The sequence below is a fragment of the Podarcis gaigeae genome (genome assembly GCF_964106915.1).
Source record: "Podarcis gaigeae genome assembly, chromosome: 12".
NCBI lineage: Eukaryota > Metazoa > Chordata > Lepidosauria > Squamata > Lacertidae > Podarcis > Podarcis gaigeae.
In genome coordinates, this window is record NC_139688.1 from 10,366,312 (window position 1) to 10,386,358 (window position 20,047).

Consider the following 20,047-nt stretch of genomic DNA (forward strand, 5'->3'; position numbering starts at 1 on the left):
CCAGTGTTTGACTGCCTTGCAGTTTTCCCAGGGTTCTGTTCTACAGGAACCCAAGGCTGCCTGGGAGAGCTGGGCAGTGTCCCTCCCAGAGGCCGAGGCAAGAGTTCAAGGCCCACAGAATACCTTCAGGACCTTGGAGAGCTCCATAGTCACATAGAGGTAGCCTGATGAGCTGCTGCCTCTAGGAGCACCTTGCTCAAACTGAAGCCTAAAATATGATGCCTGGATTATAGTGAAGCAACTCCCCAGAGGAGGGGACCTGCTGTTAAAGGGCTCTCACCTAATTATGTGAGGCACCTGTGTGGCTAAGAAGATGCTTCTGTACCAGACGAGGATAGTATGGCTGCATCTTCTGGTTGGGAAAGTGCTGAAGGTGGTCCTGGCAGTTCTTCACCCAAGAGCCTCATCCCCCTTTGTGTCCATTTCTCCATGCCTGGCCTCTGAGTTGTGGGTCATGGCACCCAGCTTTAAAACCTGATTGCGGCTCCGTGCCTCCAAGCTGCCACCCGTTGCCATGCGATCTTGGCTGCCATGGTGTTTATTGGCTTGTTGGCTTTAAGATGTTTTCTGATATGATTGCTGTTAGCTCCTGTGAGATACTGCTTACAGGCTAGCTGGCAGGGCTGTAGCTTTAGGATGAAGGGGTGAATGAAACAGTTTGAAATCTTTCGGGATTTGAAGGCCGAGCAAGATGGCAAGAGGGTTAAACAAAGGGCAATTAGTTCACCACGAAAGCAGCTCAGAGGATCAAGTATTTGTATCTTGCTTTGGCCTGGACATTAACAGAAGCTAGTAGCTGTCACTGGGCAAGTTAGTTGCTCCGAGCCCTTGGGATGTGAGTCACTCCTTGGTTGCAGGGTGGGGGCTGAAATGCTGCCTATTAGGGTTTAAAGGATAGATGAGTCTGAGAAGCTTTGTGATAAGTGATTTATATATATGTGGGAATGCTGCTACTGTTGCTTTGGGATTGCAGCCCTATTGAGCATCATAAACCACACTTTGGGTGGCATCCAGCCAGTGGCGTAGCGTGGGGGGGTGCAGGGATGGCCGGCCGCACTGGGCGCAACATCTGGGGGGTAGGGTTAGGGGGCGCAAATCCACAGGTTAGGGGGCGCAAATCCACGGGTTAGGGGGTGCAAATTACTTGCCTTGCCCCGGGTGCTGACAACCCACGCTACCCCACTGCATCCAGCAAAGTAGCTATGGTCACACAAGGATTTCCATTTGGGTAGTGGAACTTGCCCTGTCTTTCCCCCAATCCCAAATCTGAACTGGAGGATTGAGGAAACCCCAGAACAGATTTAAGTGGTGCATGGGGGTGGGGAGGGGAATTCCCATGGCACAGCTAGATATTATTGTGCTAATGTTGCTGCTTCATTGCATGCCACCCTTCATTTCTCTGCCTGCGATAAAACCCTTCTTGTGGCTCCCCCCCCTTTTCTGTCCATTGCATGCACCTGTAACTGAACCAGGCATGATTTAATGCAAAAAAGGAGCAGGGATATAAATGTTTAAGATAAATGATGATAAGAAAATGAATAGTAGCGTCCCTGTCCCTTCAAGAACACACAGCATTACCTTCTCCCCATCAGTGGGAACGCTGCATTGATTACACTGCTACCTATCTACAAACTTCCTGGCCAGCAACAAATATGCAATTCCAGACTCTACATCTAGATCAGTCCCAGTTTTATCAGGACAATGAAACAAGCAAACAAAAGCATTAAAAAGATGCATGTCTAGGCAGGCGTCCTGTGGAAGGGTAAAGAAATCAAATTAATAGATGAAGGATTGCAATACTCTGCTGCAAAACTAGTCTGTGCAGGGATCCTGAAACAAGAGAACTATTGTGAGAGTGAGTGTCTGATTCGAACAGGAAGTCAGGGCTGGAATAATAATAATAATAATAATAATAATAATAATAATAATAATAGATTCCCTGCTGAACCATGCCTTTGAGGTTTCAATTTCATATCTGTTACTTTCCCTTTATGAATGTATTTAGCAGAGTTGCTGCTTTTAAAAAACAATCAAACAAACCGCTTCTTTTTATTGGCAACACATTCATCCAAACCTCAACAGGAGTGCCATTCCTGGCATGCTAGAAAGGGGGCACATCTGTTGGATTTCTGCCTATTGTGCAGCTGTTTAAAAGACAACAAGCCTGGGAATGTGGGTCTCTAACTGGTGGTTCAATACCAACAATTAGGGGATAGCTCAATGAAGATGTCAACTCAGCGTGCAGCCACCATGAAAAAGGTGAATTCCATGCTAGAGATCGATAGAAAAGGGAGCTGAAGTAAAAGCTGCCGATATCATCAAGCCAGTATACAAATCTATGATGCAACTGCTTTTGGAATACTGTGTGCATTTCTGATTGCTGTGCCTCATAAAGAATATTGTAGGTGTAGGAAAGGGCAACCAAGAATATTGTGGCCGGAACAACTCCCCTGTGAGTAAAGGTTACAATATGTAGGATTTTCCCCCCTTAATGAATGTGGACTCACGCGCATGAACTTGCAGCTGGCATGCTATCACCACACACCACTGATCGAGCTCCATTGAATTCAGTGGAGCTTAAGGAAGAAATGTGCTATGCAGTGCTCTGCCATGTAACACTCACAGCCTCTCAATACCTGTGCTGGAGAGGCTCATTCTGAATGGCTGTTAGCCAATTGCAGGACTTCTTTAGCCAAAGGAACAGAACACCTGCCTTGCTTTTGAAACAGCACAGAGCAATCCACTTCAGGGTGAATGAATACAGCAGCCAGCAAGCATGGCATTTTTTCAACATGGAAACTAAAGGGCTCAGGCAACAGTCCTTGGTGTAAGAACTGGGAAGTGGTGAAACCTGCTCCTGTTTTCACCTGTGAAATGTTAGAGAGTATGGCATCTGTCTGCCTTGGGAAGCGATGGAGGAGTGTGCCTTTGGGGGTGAGGTCAAGCTGTTGGAGGGTTGCAGCGCCTGCTGTGGCTGTAGAGACCGATGTGGGAGAGACGTGTTTTGTTGTGGCTGGGGCAGGTGAAGGCAGGTGAATGGGGTTTGGACTGGGTGTCCATCAATATGCAGATGATACCCAGCTCTACCTTGCTTTCAAATCAGAACCAGCGAAAGCGGTGAAGGTCCTGTGTGAGTGCCTGGAGGCGGTTGGAGGATGGATGGCAGCTAATGGATTGAGGTTGAATCCTGACAAGGCAGAAGTACTGTTCTTGGGGGACAGCGGGCAGGCTGGTGTGGAGGACTCCCTGATCCTGAATAGGGTAACTGTGCCCCTGAAGTACAGGTGCACAGCCTGGGAGTCATTTTGGACTCTCAGCTGTCCATGGAGGCGCATGTCAGTTCTGTATCCAGGGCAGTTGTCTACCATCTCCACCTGGTACGCAGGCTGAGACCCTACCTGCCCACAGACTGTCTCATGCTCTACTGGAATGTGTTCTACGTGAGGCTACCTTTAAAGGTGACTTGGAAACTACAACTAATCCACACTAATGTGTGACATTTTAGTGTATTTTTTGTCTTTGTTGGAAGCCGCCCAGAGTGGCTGGGGAAACCCAGCCAGATGGGCGGGGTACAAAGAATAAATTGTTATTATTATTATCCAGTTGTGCTGCTGCAGATGCACCATGTTGTTTCTTTTGTCTGTGATTCCTCCTCTGATCACTGCTGTGGATACATGACTTGCCTGCTTGTCTCCAGGCACTGTGGTCATCTGCAAGAGATTGACACATGGCAAGGTGGATGTTGCCAGCCTTCATGTCATGTTTGCAGGCACCTTTGTAACGCAGAAGAAAAATTGGGAGAGAAAACTGGCAGAGAGTCAATCTGCACATGGTCAGGAGTTGTGGAAGGGAGGACTTGCACCCTGAACTGGTTAGGCCCTTTCATTTCTTATTTCCCAGGCTTTAGTGCTTCATTGTTGTCATGTGGTTGTCGGAGAAAAACAACCCAACATCTCTTTAGGGCAAATATGAGTGGCGGCGCTGGGGAATCAATCATTTTGTAAGTATTGTGTGGAGATGAATGACTTAACATCATTTGAGGGGTATTGATCACGCTACATAATAAGATTCCGCATTTCAATTGCTTGAAGATTGATGTCGCGAATGCAGATAAAGCGAGGATTAGGGACGCTAAATTCGATCAAACGAGGACTCGATTAAGTAAAAGCCTGCCACTGTTCATTAGGAAGTGGTGTCTCGGAGAGAATCCAGGGGAAATGGGAAGAGATGTCCCTGCCTGCTCAGGGGATCATGGTCTATTCATGAAAATAGGGGCCCATGAATGAAGCATCTGGGGCAGAATTCAAATGAAATGCCATAGGGCAATAATAGCCTTTCCAGGGGACTCAGGTTCAGCTGCAGGGATTTGTGGGCCTCTGGGAAAAGTCCTGGGGTGGGCCAGCATCCTCATCTCAGTGGGCCTTCTCTTTACCACAGTACCCCTACCACAGTGGAGTGTCAAGCATCAGAGAGCGCAGTGGGGGGAGGCAAAAATTTGCTTCCCTCTCCCTGCCACTAGACCAGCAATGAAGGTAGTTGCAGGATGGAAGACGGAGAGATAGACAGGTCGGTGGGTGAGCAGGTGAGGGATGCTCACTGGAGCTTGGGAGAGGGAACAGTCTTTCACGTAGCAGTCATTTGGTTTTTCAAGCCCAATGTGTGGGAGTGTGCCTATCACTGATCTTATGATGTCTCCACCCCCCTTCAGAAATTGTTTTGGTCAATTGTAGTCCAGCAATGGTCCACCTGGAGGGCACCAGGTTGCCTAAGGCTGTCCTGGGATATTGTCACTTGCGAGGCAGCAAATAATGTTCCTAGATTTCTTCTACTTACCGCTTATAGTTTTAATTCTGTACAGTGGTACCTCGGGTTAAGCACTTAATTCATTCTGGAGGTTCGTACTTAACCTGAAACTGTTCTTAACCTGAGGTACCACTTTAGCTAATGGGGCCTCCTGCTGCCGCCGCGCCATCGTCATGCGATTTCTGTTTTCATCCTGAAGCAAAGTTCTTAACCTGAGGTACTATTTCTGTGTTAACGGAGTCTGTAACCTGAAGTGTCTGTAACCTGAAGCGTCTGTAACCTGAGGTACCACTGTAAATGCAAAATGCTTGGGGCCAAAATCACAAAAACCACCCTCACAAAATTTACCCATTCTTTGCCATTTGGGTACTTTTTTGTCTCAGCCAATGTCCCATGCTGGGTCCCTCCCCAACCTGCTTTTTTGAGGAAAACCCAACCCAAAGAAGCAGATAAGTGCCCAATCTTCTAACACACCTCACCTGGCATTGGGAGGGTGGGGGTACAGTACCACCCCCAAGACACATCTGAATCCAGCTTGAGGAAGAAAAATACCCGCTAAAACTGCCTATGTCAGTTTCTTACTTTGTATTTAAAAACTAATGTACTGAGGTAACATAAAGGTAAAGTGACCCCTGACCATTAGGTCCAGTCGTGGCCGATTCTGGGTTTGCAGCACTCATCTCACTTTATTGACTGAGGGAGCCGGCGTACAGCTTCCGGGTCATGTGGCCAGCATGACTAAGCCACTTCTGGCGAACCAGAGCAGCGCATGGAAACGCCTTTTACTTTCCTGCCGGTATCTATTTATCTACTTGCACTGGTGTGCTTTCAAACTGCTAGGTTGGCAGGAGCAGGGACCAAGCAATGGGAGCTCACTCCGTCATGGGGATTCGAACCGCCGACCTTCTGATCGGCAAGTCCTAGGCTCTGTGGTTTAACCCATGGCACCACCCATGTCCCATAATGTACTGAGGTTAAAATACAAATAGCTATTAGCCCCTGAAACTATCGAGTTTTTAGTTTTCCTGGATGAAGGTTAAGATGAAGGAATTTAGGGCATCACTCAGCCATTGCCAGCGTTAAGATTCCACACACTATTTCCTGAACAGAATGTATATATACATCATTGTTTGGCTTGGAACTGATATATATGTTTGTGTGTGTATATATCTATGTGTGTGTGTGTGTGTGTGTCAAATGCATAATATTAGACGAAGAACAATGCTTTGATGGTCAGAGGGGAAAACACACACATACTATATATGGATCCTTCTGTGTGGGTGGACATTACGGTTTCTAGGAAAGAAGCTTAAAATTTCTGGCCTGCCAGCCTGACAGTGGAAAATACATCTTGATTGAGATATTAAGGGTACATTTAGTAATAAAATGGAGTTTAAGATTTATGAGTCAGCCTAGATTTATGAGATGTAAATAGCAAAAGGCAAATATGCTGTTTGGCTTGGAGGGAAGCAAAACAGATCAATAGCTGGATGAATCTGAAGTTTGCCATCATTGGGGGGGGGTACAGGGATTTTAAACCCCCAATTGAACTATTTTGGGGGGAAGCCCCTCCCAGTGCACTTGACCCAAAAGCCACAGTCTAGTTTTGCTAGATATCCTGTGACTTGTCTATATATTGGGTTCCAGATACCTGAAATATTGTTCCACCCATTATATACTGGGGCTGTGCCTGGGTGGATGGGTGGAATCAACTGCCCTGCTGTAGATTCATTCAGTTTGGGTTTTTTTTTGTAAAAAGGTTTTTTAAAACCTTTAAAAACTTGATTTGAACCGTATTTTAAAATTGGTTCAGGAGGGGAGTTACACTGCTCCTTAGGAAGTGGCGTCCCCTTTGTTTAGTGAAGCTGCTCGCGAAGGAGCACAGACCAATTTCCTTAACCATGGCTTATGCTCTGTAGTACATGCGAACGAGACCATTCATTAAAAATAAAACAGGCCCTGCGCACAAGTTTGCAACCTAATCGTTCACAGCACTTCACAGGGAACGTCTCAGTGATCGTTGAAGCAATTCTGAAAGGTTGACCGGTATTATTACAGGTAGCTGTGAGAGGAAGGAGAGCTTTTCTAAGGTCACTCAGTGACTTCATAGTCAATAATGGTTGAGGGAGACTCTGCTAGTTCTCTTGACAAGTGACAGGAAGTTTTTGTCTGTGATTGTCCTGCGATGGGAGTTTCTTTGCAATCTCAAAGGCCATCTGGCCTCACCTACATAATTTCCTTTCTGGCATCTTTTCTGCATTGCATGAGGCAGTCAGAATCCTTGTGACTAAGGCTTCCTTGTCGTTTGAAAGTCTGCCTTTCGGATCCAATTATTCTGGCTAAAAGTGCCGGCCGGTTTTGCACCTCGGCTTGAGATGAGGCTGAGATACCTGCTGGAGGGGATGAGCGTTTCTTGATCGGTGGGAAGCCTGTTTCTGATAAATCTGTCTGGAAAGGTAGGAGGCTTTTCTGCAACGCCAGAAGTGGGACAGAAAGTCAAGGAACATTGAGGGTCTGGCAACTGCTGAGTAACATCCCTGCGTGCTCAAATGCTCCCACATCACAAGTCCTGACAGCTGGCCTTTAGCAAAGGAATCTCAAATCACATTGTTGGAAACTGTTTGCGTGTTGAGGTCCCCAGGGCCACCCGAATAACTCACACATCACACAGAATTTTTTGTTTAAGATTTTTGGCATAATTTTGGTCACAACTTTATTAAAATACAAATTTGTGAGTGGTTGCTTAGGCATTGGTTGTGACTATCTGCCTCAACCATGGGAGACAGACTGACATTCCGCATGATGCGAAAGTCAGAATAGGGGAATACACTTGCGGGTAGCATGGAGCAGGGAACCTGCCCTCACCCTAAATGCAACCAGGAGCTCATTGCTATGGCCCGAGCCCCCTTGACAGAGTGGATAAGCAATAGTTAGCCCCCAATTCCTTTAACGGAATCCCTCGCAGCAGCAGCAGCATTAGAGGGGCAGACACAGCCAATCCATGCCCCTCAACCAACCAAACCATAAACCAATGCCTAACTGCAACCTTACAAGTTATGACGATTTGCTACACAGTAGGCAAAAACCAAATGGCCCCAGCCAATCAGCCAGATGGACAAAATTCCTACCGGGCCCCTGCCCCAAGAGCAGATGACCCCATGACTGGCATAGCAAGGTCAAAGCGAACAACCCTAATTCTAGGGAGGGGGGGACGGGCAATCCGATGCACGGGCGAAAAGAGGAAACCCTAGCCTCGTGCAAGGCGTTTTAGTATTTCTGGCTGTCAATCAACCAATGGCTTCTTCCCAACAACAAGGGAAGCCCCAATCGCATCAGTGGCCAACGATCAATTAGCCCGCCCCCAACTTTGGAGTGTCCTGGCGGCCCCCACCGCAACACGTGCTCTCCATGAAGAAGAACACGCTATGTCAAGGAGAGAGAACTTGCAGTAGTGCAACATTGGTTAAGCCTTTTTCTGCTGAGGGAGTTTGTGGTAGCTGAGGCTGGTTGAGGCCTTGCTTTTAGAGGGAGGTTAGTCAAAGTGAATTAAAACTGCTTGAGGCCTGTTTTTGTGAGGAATTGTGGCAACCAGGATTGGCTGAGGCTGTGTATGTGTGTGTTGTTGTTGAATTTGATATAACAAACCCACTTAGACCCTTACAGACCCTCCAAGTGTCCCTATATTCCAAGGACAGTTTTGGATTTACAGAAGCTGTCCTGGTTTTGAATTTGATCGCACAATGTCGTGCTTTTCCTTAGAATGTCCCTATTTTCACTGGATAAACGTTGGCGGGGATGACCTTAATGTGTTCACAAGAGCACATGGAGACTTCAGGTGCAGAGGAAGAGTTGTGGGCACCTGCAAATGCAATAAACATCTTCCATTCTTCTTTAAATTCATTGTCGTCTCTTCCTCTTAGTTTCATTGTCAATTTTGCCATTTCAACATATTCTATTAATTTAACTTGCCAGTCTTCTTTAGCTGGGATACCTTCTTTTTTCCAATGTTGTGCTAATAAAATCCGTTCGGCCGTAGTTGCATACGGAAACAATTTTTTTCAGGAACAAAGGTCTTGACTGTGAAGTCTGTACCCTTCATTGCTAGCTTTCTAATTCCAGAGAGGTTTGTTGTTTTGTTTTTCTTTTTGGGAATAACTATCCATGGTGAGAACCCCCAACTGCCGACTAAAGCGGTACAGTCTCTTTTACCACCCCAGGGCTCTACCACTTCATTCCGCTGTGTTTCGTTGACAAGGCCCTCATCCAGCCCATAAGTGGAAGTGTCCCCAAATAACAGCCCCTTGTTTTTGTGTCAAGCTAGAGTGATTCCCCCCTTTGAATGGAAGGGGGACAGCTAGCACCAGTCTTTTATCTTTTATCTCCCCTGTAGCTGGTATGAAGCTGCTTTCTGAACATTCCTTCCTGCCGCGGTCATGCAGTTATGCTTTATAGGCGCCTAGCTACATCCAGAGACAGCTAAGTTCCACTCAACACCATCACACCCAACATCTAGCTCCCTGGAGGTGGGGGAATGGATGGGAAGAATACTAAAAAATAGAAGCTGTTTGTTATTGGTTATGAAACAATGCAGCTTATCTGGAAGCAAGTTGCTCTTCGGGTCCCTTTGTATTATTCATTGCTGAGATGAAAGACTTTCTTTCTTTTCTTTTTAGCAGAACTTTCAGCTCAAAATGAGGGTGCAAAAGATTCCCGGATTTTCTTCCTTGCTCATTTCACTTGTATCCCAGCATTTAGTCTGTCGAAGGCCACCATTTTTTCATGAGTGAGGGCAGGAAGTTTGACCCTCATTCTTGCCCGGCTTCAGGATGGCAACCCATGAAAGTGTAGTGTTATTCTGAAGCCAGTCAAGAGTGAGGGATTATTTTTTATTTTTTTTAAGAAAGGCGAGCAAGGACATTGCTGTCAGGTTGGTACCACCATGCAACAGCATTCTGAAGGCAGAATGAGGGCAGTAACTCCTGTCCTCGCTTTGCTGGGGGTAAAAAATGGCAGCTGTTATCTCTTAAGATGCCAGGAAGTGCTATAGGAAGTTCACCCCCTGCCCATTGCTCCCCTTCACTCCCCCCTTAAATATTGTTCCTGCAAATAGATTGTGAAATATGGAGGGATAGCATTTTGGCTTAGCCCTGACTAGTTGGTGATGGAAGTCACGGGCCAGAAGAAATCCTTAAGAAATGTCTCTGTGAGCTTTTGTTTGTTTGTTGCATCTCTTTTCTATTGACTATGCTATGAAGGCAAGGAAAAGCCAGATATTTCCAAATGTAGGCGCAAGGATGTGCGTGAGGGATGACACCAAAAGCAGAACTCTCTTTCCCTCTTTTTTGCTCTTCCTTGGTTGGGCAAATGTGGTGCCAGGCAGACCATTATCTTGTATTTCGTTTCATTTCACTTTTAATTTGTATGCCGCCTTTCTATATTACTACACACAAGGCAGTTTACAAGCTGAAGAAACAACAAAATAAACAGCAAAAAAATCACACGCCTAATAGCAATCTGATTCGATACAAAAAAAGGTCACAATAACTTTAAAATAAGCAACTCATATCAAATAAAGCAATGTTCAATGATCCATTAGTATATAATAATAAAAAGTAAAATTAAATATAGCAAATAATACAGTGGTACCTTGGGTTACATACGCTTCAGGTTACAGACTCCGCTAACCCAGAAATAGTGCTTCAGGTTAAGAACTTTGCTTCAGGATAAGAACAGAAATTGTGCTGCAGCAGCACGGCAGCAGCAGGAGGCCCCATTAGCTAAAGTGGTGCTTCAGGTTAAGAACAGTTTCAGGTTAAGAACAGATCTCCAGAACAAATTAAGTACTTAACCCGAGGTACCACTGTAATTGAACAGTTTACACTTAACAATTATAATAAAGAATTACTAAACTACAGTCAGTAAAAATAACGGCAAATCACAATGCATAAAATACCACGAAACATGCAAAATCATGTAAAAGGATCAAGTTGAGAAACAAGGATGCACAGCTTATAAATTTGTTTTTGTTTGTTTTTTAAATCAATATCCATGCACTCCCTTCTTCCCCACTGCTTCTGCTATTCTCAAAGACATGGTCTGGGAAAGGCTCCTAGGGCTGGAATGGGTGGGGAAAGGCAGGTGGATAAAGCCTTTGCCTGATGGACAGCACAAGCCTTTCTCCCCTCACTTGTATACAGACCTCACCTGTGCTTCCCATAGAAATCCAGCTCCTCTCCTTATCTGCAGAGCAGCAGCACGAGGAGTCTGTGTGCAAGAATCTTATGCAAGAGGACGCCACCTCTATGGGGCAATGGACTGGGAACTGTAGTTTGGAGAGGATACTTAGTTTAGAGATCGCGGCTGCTGCCTTCATAAAAGGGACTGCCCAAGGTATAGGTTCACAGGGTAGACATTGTGGTATTGTTTTCATAGGGTCCTCCATGTTGACAAAATGCAACCTTGCATGTAGAAAACTAGTACACCTGGGTGAAAGATGCCTTTTGCACCATTCTCCACCTACCGTAACCCTGCCAGTGAAAGATCTCAATTGCTCCCGAGTTTGCTGCGCCTTTTGTGAAGGAAATGTGCTGCAAATAAACGCTGACTGTGTTTGTGTTGCAGATAACTACTTCAAAAAAGAAGGCACCATGGATGCACTACTTTGTGGCAACAGCACAGATGCTGGGTAAGTAATATTTGATGATAGTTAAGCAAAACCTAGCATTATTACACCTTTTTAATGAGGTAGCACTTCATAGTTTCTACGTTGGCACCGGCATTCCTTCTGTCTAAATTATGTTTCTAAAACAGTAAAATACAGCCTCTATAGGAATGTTGTTAAGAACAGAGCTAATGAAACACCCATGCTAGGGCTTATTTATTTTATAATATATATATTTATTTTGCCCCTCCCCCCACCTCAAATATAGTTATTAGTTCAGCTCTGTCCTACTTACAGGAGAATGGAGATTTCCCCTTCTAAGGGTCAGCAATAATAGACATGGCGGTGGTGGTGAATCTTTCAGGCATGATAATGCAATTTTCCAAACAGTGGGGGAGGAAGAGTGATGTGTCTTGCCAGTTCAAAGCCACATTCTGTCGGAGTCTTATTACCAGTTCTTTCTTTAGCCATTCATTTCTTTTTTCCTCCTGGAAACTTGATAATGTGTTTGATGTTGTGGATTAGTGCCTTTAAAAAAAAATGAAAATGAAAAAAAAATATGAAAGAAAAAGAAAGGGGGGGAATAAAAGTGAAATGTGGGAGTGAGACATCAGAAATACAAGGGAGAGACTGATTGATGATTAATTCCAGTGTTCTCCCTCGGGAGATGAGGGAACAGGCTTGTGTTCTTTAACAGCCTTTGGAAATCACTGAAATGGCATCTGATTCTGGAAGTCTAAAAACTGTGGCAGCTCCAGAGAATGACAGGTGCCCTCCTAGGAACATAGGATGCTTCCATGTGCTGGGCCAGAGCGCAGGTACTAGACTGTACCCCATTGGCCAGATTAAACCCTCATTGGCCAGACAGACCTCAGCGTAACGCTCAAAACGGACGTGTGGCACTGAAATAGGAAGCGCAACACTCAAAACGGAGCATGTTCGGCTTCTGAAAAATGTTCGCAAACCAGAACACATACTTCTGGGTTTGCAGTGTTTGGGTTCCAAGTTGTTTGAGTACCAAGGCATTTGAGAACCAAGCTACCTTTGTAGTCACGAATAACTAGCATTATCTGCTTGGCACCTCCCTCCCTACAGTCAGGGACTACCTTGCACAGATATTCATCATAATGAAAGGTGGTACCTACACCTATGAAAGAGCACGTTTAAAAAAATAAACAATACGTGGATTTCATTCATGCCATGTCTGGCCTCTCAGGGTTGCCACCTTTTCTGTGGCAAGGCTCCTGAGCCTTTCACAGCTACAGGGCACGCAAAAATGCAACAGGTGAAACTCCCACTGGCAGGCCTGCGTAGCTCAGTTGGTTAGAGTGTTGTGCTGATAATGCCAAGGTTGCAGATTCTGTCCCCCTATGGGACAGCTGCGTGAATTCATGCATTCCAGGGGGTTCGACTACATGACTCTACAGTTCTACAATTCTAGGTTTTTGGCTTCTTGCCCGTGTTGCCATGGTTAAAAGTGCAGGAGTGCGGGTGGGGAATGGCAACCTGGAAACCTCTTTCTATGGGCACTTCTGCCTCTTCTGAAATTGTCAAGAAAGCTCAGTTGGCAAATCCCAAGGACAGAAATGAAGCCACTTGGAGATGTAACAAGAGAGCACCTTTGGCAACGGCATCCTAGCTATGGTTGCTATAGAAACCTTAATTGCCATTATCCTCTCTTGGACCCTCATTTTCATTTATAGATTGAGACCAAAGTAAATTTTATGTTCTATAGGATGAAACATCTTTCTTCCCCGGTTTCAGATGTATTGTTTCACCTCAAGTCTATAAATACGAGTAATTTAGGAGGAGAACGAGGCCTTAGAAAATTCTCCAGTGAACCTCAACGTTATTTTTAAAACCTCTTTAGGGAACTATTTCTGTTGTTGTTGTTGCTGCTGCTGCAGCGTTTCATTAGAAAATCCCTATTAGCACATAAAAAAAAAATTTCAGGCACCTGTTAGACACTCTGCAGAGGTAGAATTAAATAAATGCTTTTTTGCACTAAAGCCCTTTTGGAATATGGTGTGTAACGCAAAAGAGAGAACCTATTTGTTAAGAGTAGCTAGCCATTGTTTTATCAGATTCTGGTGCCTGGAGGCAGGTTGAAGTGTGACTTAGTGGGTGGAGCTGGGCGGATTCAGGCAGGTCATGTGGGTAGGGATGCTTGAGAATTCGTTCTTTGCAAATTCCAGCGTCCTGCTGGGTCCATCACATTCTGTTCCTGTTTGTGATCCTAGCCAGGTGCCACCAAGAAGCTCACAAACAGGGAAACTGCCATCCCCTCCTGTTTGTCCTTTGTGGTACTCGGCGATACAGTGCGTTTCAACATGGAAGTTCCACTTCGCTATTACGGTTAATGGCTATTGAGGAACACCCTCCATGAATTTGTCTAATCCTTTTAAAAAGCCATCTCAGCTAATTACGTTTGCCTCATACAGTAGAGGTTGATATCAGGGATATACAATCTCTGCTGCTGATTTGACAAAAAGGCCTTTAAAAATAAATAAATGGCCATCCCACAATGTTGAGTATAGCCTGATTGATGGGTGGGCAGATTGATGCTGTTAACTGTCCTTAATCAATAGCACTGTACTTTTTTATTGTGATTAATCATATGGTGTCCTGTGGATGTTCTTCTGGAAAGACGCTAATGGAAAAAGTTCGCATTGCCACTCCTTGTATATCAGAAGATTTTTGATAACGTGACAGGTTCATTCCTTCCCCCTGGGTGTATAAATTGCCCAGAGTATATTTGCTAGAAAATCCAAAAGCAGAGACTTGGCTAAATCCTTTTGGATTCTGTAAAAAAGAGTTTTCCAGCTGTATTCCAGGGAACCTAGGGATTTTGCAGAATCTTTTTGAGGGTTCCTCAGTGGGAACATGATTCCTGAAAGGCAGGTTGCCCAGCCTCACACTTTTCGAAGCGGCAGTATAAGCAGAACACAATTATCCTTTGAGATTCGCATTCTCCAGATTTTGCAGCGTAGTTCTCCAGTCAAATACTGTGTACAAAAATTTATATATTAGGGCAAAGTGTGTATTAAAATGCATACATATGAGAAAATAACATACAATATCTGTTATGTAGGGGATATGGCTTGCAAAAAAATGTTGGGCGTTGGAATAAATTCTCACTAAAATGCCGATCAATATTCATGACAAAAGAAGTAGTCACAAATTGCTACTAAAATGTGGAGAACTAAGTTTAATATTGGGGAAATGAAAGAAATAAAAATTGGCGGATTCATTCATCCCTGTATGTGACCTGAGTGATATTTAATGTTCTTGGGGCCTTGGATAGAAAACAGATCACTACAGTGGTACCTCAGGTTACATATGCTTCAGGTTACATACGCTTCAGGTTACAGACTCTGCTAACCCAGTAATAATACCTTGGGTTAAGAACTTTGCTTCAGGATGAGAACAGAAATTGTGCTCCGGCGGCGTGGCGGCAGCAGGAGGCCCCATTAGCTAAAGTGGTGCTTCAGGTTAAGAACAGTTTGGGGTTAAGAACAGACCTCCAGAACGAATTAAGTACTTAACCCGAGGTACCACTGTAGTTGAAAGGCAGTAGAAAATGATGTGGTAGCATGATAAGATGAAGCCATTGTTACATACATGTCAATTCAGAACTCTAGCAGGGAAGGGAGGAGCGATATCTTTTCTAGGACTGTCCAGACCATGGAACCAGGGGGTGGCAGGTTGGTTCAGGTGGCAGCATTTAGGGGACAAGGGAAGTCAGGAATTGTGGTTGCTGCAGCGAGACAGAGAGGTGTTGCCTCTGGCATGGAAGGATGAGTACCATTTGCTGCAAAGTTTTGTGTGCCAGTGCTGTCGTTTTTTATTTATTAAAAAAACCCAAAACATTATTCAATGACTCCCTTGCCATCAAACTTCCAAGCTGAGCTGAGAGAACTTTCCCCACCAGTAGCCTTTATTGCTTATTGCTTCTCTTCCTGCAGTTCATGTCCGGACAATTACATCTGTCTGAAGGCTGGTGACAATCCTGACTTTGGGTACACAAGCTTTGATACCTTTGGCTGGGCCTTCCTCTCCTTGTTCCGCCTCATGACGCAGGATTGCTGGGAACGCCTCTATCAACAGGTAGAAGACTGATTTGTCTGGTTGCTTTTGTTTGTGGATAACCTTCTCCTTTAACACATCACAGACTCTATGGGCTTTCCATTTAGGAAAGGAAGAAACTTGTCTCCCATGTACAAATTATTATTATTATTATTATTATTATTATTATTATTATGCTATTTATCACTCACCCTTCATACTAAGGTGGGTTAAAACAATTAACACACAATATAAAAAACAGTTTAAAGAAGATTACGATCACAAAAATAAGGTGGATCCTAAAAATATACACTCCAGGTGTCAAAAGCGGTGAGCCTTTAGCCTTTGCCAGAAGCTATATAAGGAAGCTGCCACATTAACCTTCCACAGCTTAGGGGCCAACACAGAGAAGGCCCTCTCCTGGGTTGCAGTCTCCCCTTCAAGCTTATGAGGGTGGTAGAACAACTAAGAGAGCCCCCTCCACTGATCTCAGCACCCTACGGTCTGCAGGGAAGGAGACGGTTGTTCAGGTATTTGGGGCCTAAGTCGCTTATATCATGTCCTAGGAAAGTTGAGTCTGGGGAAGTACCTGGAGCAGGAAATTTTCTCCATTTCCGCCATATGAACAATGTCAAACTCAAATATGAATTTCCCAATGTAGTTTGAGGACTACATTTGTTGTTCCTTCAGTATCATTTCCCACAAGATCAATCCCACGGTATATGTTCTTTCCAGCCATTTATTTTGCCTTGTTGACTCAGTCATAACAAACATGAAACCATATTGTGTCGCTTCATAATAAGACTGGAAGATCAGGTGCATTTAAATCTATCTTATTAACCAGCCTGTAAATTAAATCTGAATTGTTAGCTGCAATGTGAACCCTTGAATATTTGAAGAATCGTTTGTTGACATGTGACATATAAAGTCATCATCTTTTTATAGTCCACTTTATAAATTGAGAAGGAAAAGGCACATTGGTGAACTCAGCCGGCTTTGTGTATTTGTCAAATCATGAATTGGCTCCATTACAGGGTCAGAGGGTTACAAGGGCTGCTAGTTTCCTGCAGTGTAACCCTACCTGGCTCTATGTGATTGTCACAACCACATAAGTGGAGACAGTCACGTGGAATTTTCCTATTTAATCGGCACCCACCTAGGATTAAGGGTGCCAGTTGGGTGAGGAAAACCCATTAAACAGCCTCACCCATATAGCAGCCTTGTTCATGGGGAAATGTCTCTTTTTGAATAGTAGCACAGGAAGCAGTTCATATGCCAGGCTTCACTGAACCCGAGGACCTCCATGCATACAGCTATTTCCTCATTTTATGCACTGAGGAATATTTTGCACACACAAAAGTGTGGCCTCAAGCATATGTGATAAATGGGCCAGCTGTGAGAGCAGAAACAACAGAAGAGAATAGAATAGAATTTTTTATTTATACCCTGCCCATCTGGCTGGATTTCCCCAGCCACTCTGGGCAGCTTCCAACAAAATATTAAAATACAGTAGTCTGTTAAACATTAAAAGCTTCCCTAAAGAGGGCTGCCTTCAGATGTCTTCTGAAAATCTGGTAGTTGTTCTTCTCTTTGACATCGGGTGGGAGGGCGTTCCACAGGCCTTCTTTCTCACCCACGGAGTTCCATGTACATACCAGAGCTCTGCAAAATGTAAAGTTGTGACAACAATAGATGCAGTGATTCATGAGAGCAGTTTAATGCACACGGCTGGCAAGTTTTGGGCACATCAGTGTTAAATTCCCTTGTGAGCATTGCCATGCTTAAGTGAGAGGCCCCACCTCTGTGAGAGCATCTGCTTTGCACACAGAATGTCCCAGGTTCAATCCCCAGCATCTCTAGGTATGGCTGGGAAAGACCCATGGCTGAAATCCTGGCTAGCTTCTGCTAGCCATTGTAGACAATATTGACCTATGTGGACCGCTAACCTAACTCTGTGCAAGTGAATTAGTAACCAGCTTTCAGACCATGCTGCCTTCACCAATACCTGCCAGTGATTGATGCTTTGTAAGCGGAAGCTAAGTGGATTTGCTTGTAAATAAACGTTAGTGTTCCTGTGGAAATAATAATTTCACTTCCTCAATTTTATCCGTGTCTTGCTGTTCTTTTGTTTCAATAAAATATTTTTAGGTTGCGTGGTTGAAAAAAAAGTTTTCTGGTTGGCTTGCTAGAAACATTAAAACATTAAAATATACAAACCTGTAAAAATAAATGCAATACTGCCTGTGCAGCTGACATTCATTTCAGAAAGCTTTAAACAAGCTAAGTGGCTAGGGGTGTTAGTAGTGACATGTGATTCTGTAACCAGGAACTGATCCCTAAGGCAGGGGTGATGGAACTCCAAGCTTGCGGGATCTACCATATTTTTTGCTCTATAAGACTCACTTTTCCCCTCCTAAAAGGGGAAATGTGTGTGCATCTTATGGAGCGAATGTAGGCTGCGCAGCTATCCCAGAAGCCAGAACAGCAAGAGGGATTGCTGCTTTCACTGTGCAGTGATCCCTGCTGTTCTGGCTTCTGAGATTCAGAATATTTTTTTCTTGTTTTCCTCCTCCAAAAACTAGGTGCGTCTTGTGGTCTGGTGCGTCTTATAGAGCGAAAAATACGGTACTTTGTATTCTCTTAGACCACTAAGGCCCACCAGAGAATCATGGGATTGTAGTGTTGGAAGGAGCCGAAGGAGCCATGAGAGACATCTTGCCAACCCCCTGCAATTGTCTGACGTGGGGCTAGAACCCACAGCCCTGAGATTAAGAGCCTCATGCTCTACTGACTGAGCTATCCCACCCAAGTGCAAAATATTGGCTTAGAAAGAGAGGCAGACATAGAATTCAGCAAGAGGACACACTGGAGTGCCTTTCAGCTCAGGACGTTACCAGAACTGAGCTGCAGTGTTTTGCTGCTCCTGACTTCCCATATGATGAACTTCCTGAGCCAACCAGGCTAAGGAAGACCAATACATTGCATAGGCTCTTGACCTATCACAAGAACAGAAGTGAAAAACTGCTTGTCCCTCCCACCAACCAAGCTTTCTTCATTTCAGCAGCCTTATCTGAGAATGCGGGAAGAGTTGCTTTGGATAAACACAAAGGTTAAAACTAGCAATTCATTTTAATAATGAACTCCCCCCCCCCCCGCTCTCTCTTGGTCTTATTCAGACGCTTAGATCTGCTGGCAAGATCTACATGCTGTTTTTCATGCTGGTCATCTTTCTGGGCTCCTTTTACCTGATCAACTTGATCTTGGCTGTGGTGGCCATGGCGTACGAAGAGCAGAACCAGGCCACCATTGCTGAAATGGAAGCGAAGGAGAGGAAGTTTCAAGAAGCCATGGAGGCTCTCAAGAAAGAGCAGGAGGTCTGTAATCATTCCAGGGGGTGGTCTTGGAGGAGCCCGTGTGGTGGTGTGTTCCTTTCATCTTTCTTTTGACAGCTGAGTTACGTAATTGGCAAAATCACGTAGTTCCAATCCCTGCCCACTGTGGTGTAGTGGTTAAGAGCGGTGGACTCGTAATCTGGTGAACCGGGTTCGCTTCCCCGCTCCTCCACATGCAGCTGCTGGCTGACCTTGGGCTAGTTACACTTCTCTGAAATCTCTCAGCCCCACTCACCTCACAGAGTGTTTGTTGTGGGGGAGGAAGGGGAAGGATAATGTTAGCTGCTTTGAGACTCCGTCGGGTAGTGATAAAGCGGGATATCAAATCCAAACTCCTCCTCTTCTTCTTCTGCCCCTTCATTCATCCCCTCCTCCCAGACTTCTCCTCTGACCTCTCCCACCACCAATGTCCAGGCTCTGAGCCTTCCTCCTCTGGGGTTTCCCTTTGGGGTACCCCGGTTGGCACCTCCCACCACTCCTTGTCATCCAGCCAGCCCCTGACAGCACTCTCCCACATGCAAACCTCGCTCTCAGCCATTCCCACCAACCTTACCCACAATAACATAGTTAATTCCCAGCCAACCACCTGCCACAAAGCAAAGTCTGATCTACAAAGAATCCCTGGCAGCATTAAACGTAATTTACAGCTATTAACCCACCTCCACCTAAAGCAATACAAAGCTGTACACACAGCAACGTAAAGCATGCCTCCCACCCAGATTGGCCTTTCTCTCTTTCTGACAGTTCAGTCTCTCACCCTGAGTGGTATTAAGCGTCTTTATAACATGCCCAAACTTCACAACCCAGACTCCCTCACCCTGGGCTTTCTTTCCTATCTGTGTGCAAAATATGTCGCCGGTGGAAGCAGCTCTTAGCATCCCACTACGATGGCATGTGTTAATTGGCAGTGTGTGTGAGTGTGTTTGTGTGGAACACAATCGGAAAGAGCCAGTTGGTTTATTATTATCATCATCTTTAAAGATATTCCCATGCTCAATAGAAGGAAATTAATGGCTTTTCATTCAATATTTGCTGCCCTCACCATTAGTTCAAGTTAATTAGCATTCTTTTTAGATTTGCTGTATTGATCTTGCAACTTCAAACAGCCATTAGTATCCCATTATTC

General features: G+C 44.8%; 2 protein-coding genes across 9 annotated transcripts in view; both read left to right on the forward strand.

The window, feature by feature from the left end:
- LOC310827694 (uncharacterized protein) overlaps positions 1-20,047 on the forward strand; it is a 940,809-nt gene that overhangs the window by 589,963 nt on the left and 330,799 nt on the right. The gene's annotated exons all lie outside the window — the stretch shown is intronic.
- Positions 1-20,047, forward strand: part of LOC310827663 (sodium channel protein type 5 subunit alpha-like) — a 307,589-nt gene that overhangs the window by 140,091 nt on the left and 147,451 nt on the right. For all 8 annotated transcript variants that reach the window (XM_083703903.1, XM_083703902.1, XM_083703904.1 and 5 more), the window contains 3 exons: positions 11,425-11,488; positions 15,430-15,571; positions 18,706-18,903. In XM_083703903.1, the coding sequence (XP_083560029.1) occupies positions 11,425-11,488; positions 15,430-15,571; positions 18,706-18,903 (404 nt within the window). The remainder of the gene's footprint in view (positions 1-11,424; positions 11,489-15,429; positions 15,572-18,705; positions 18,904-20,047) is intronic.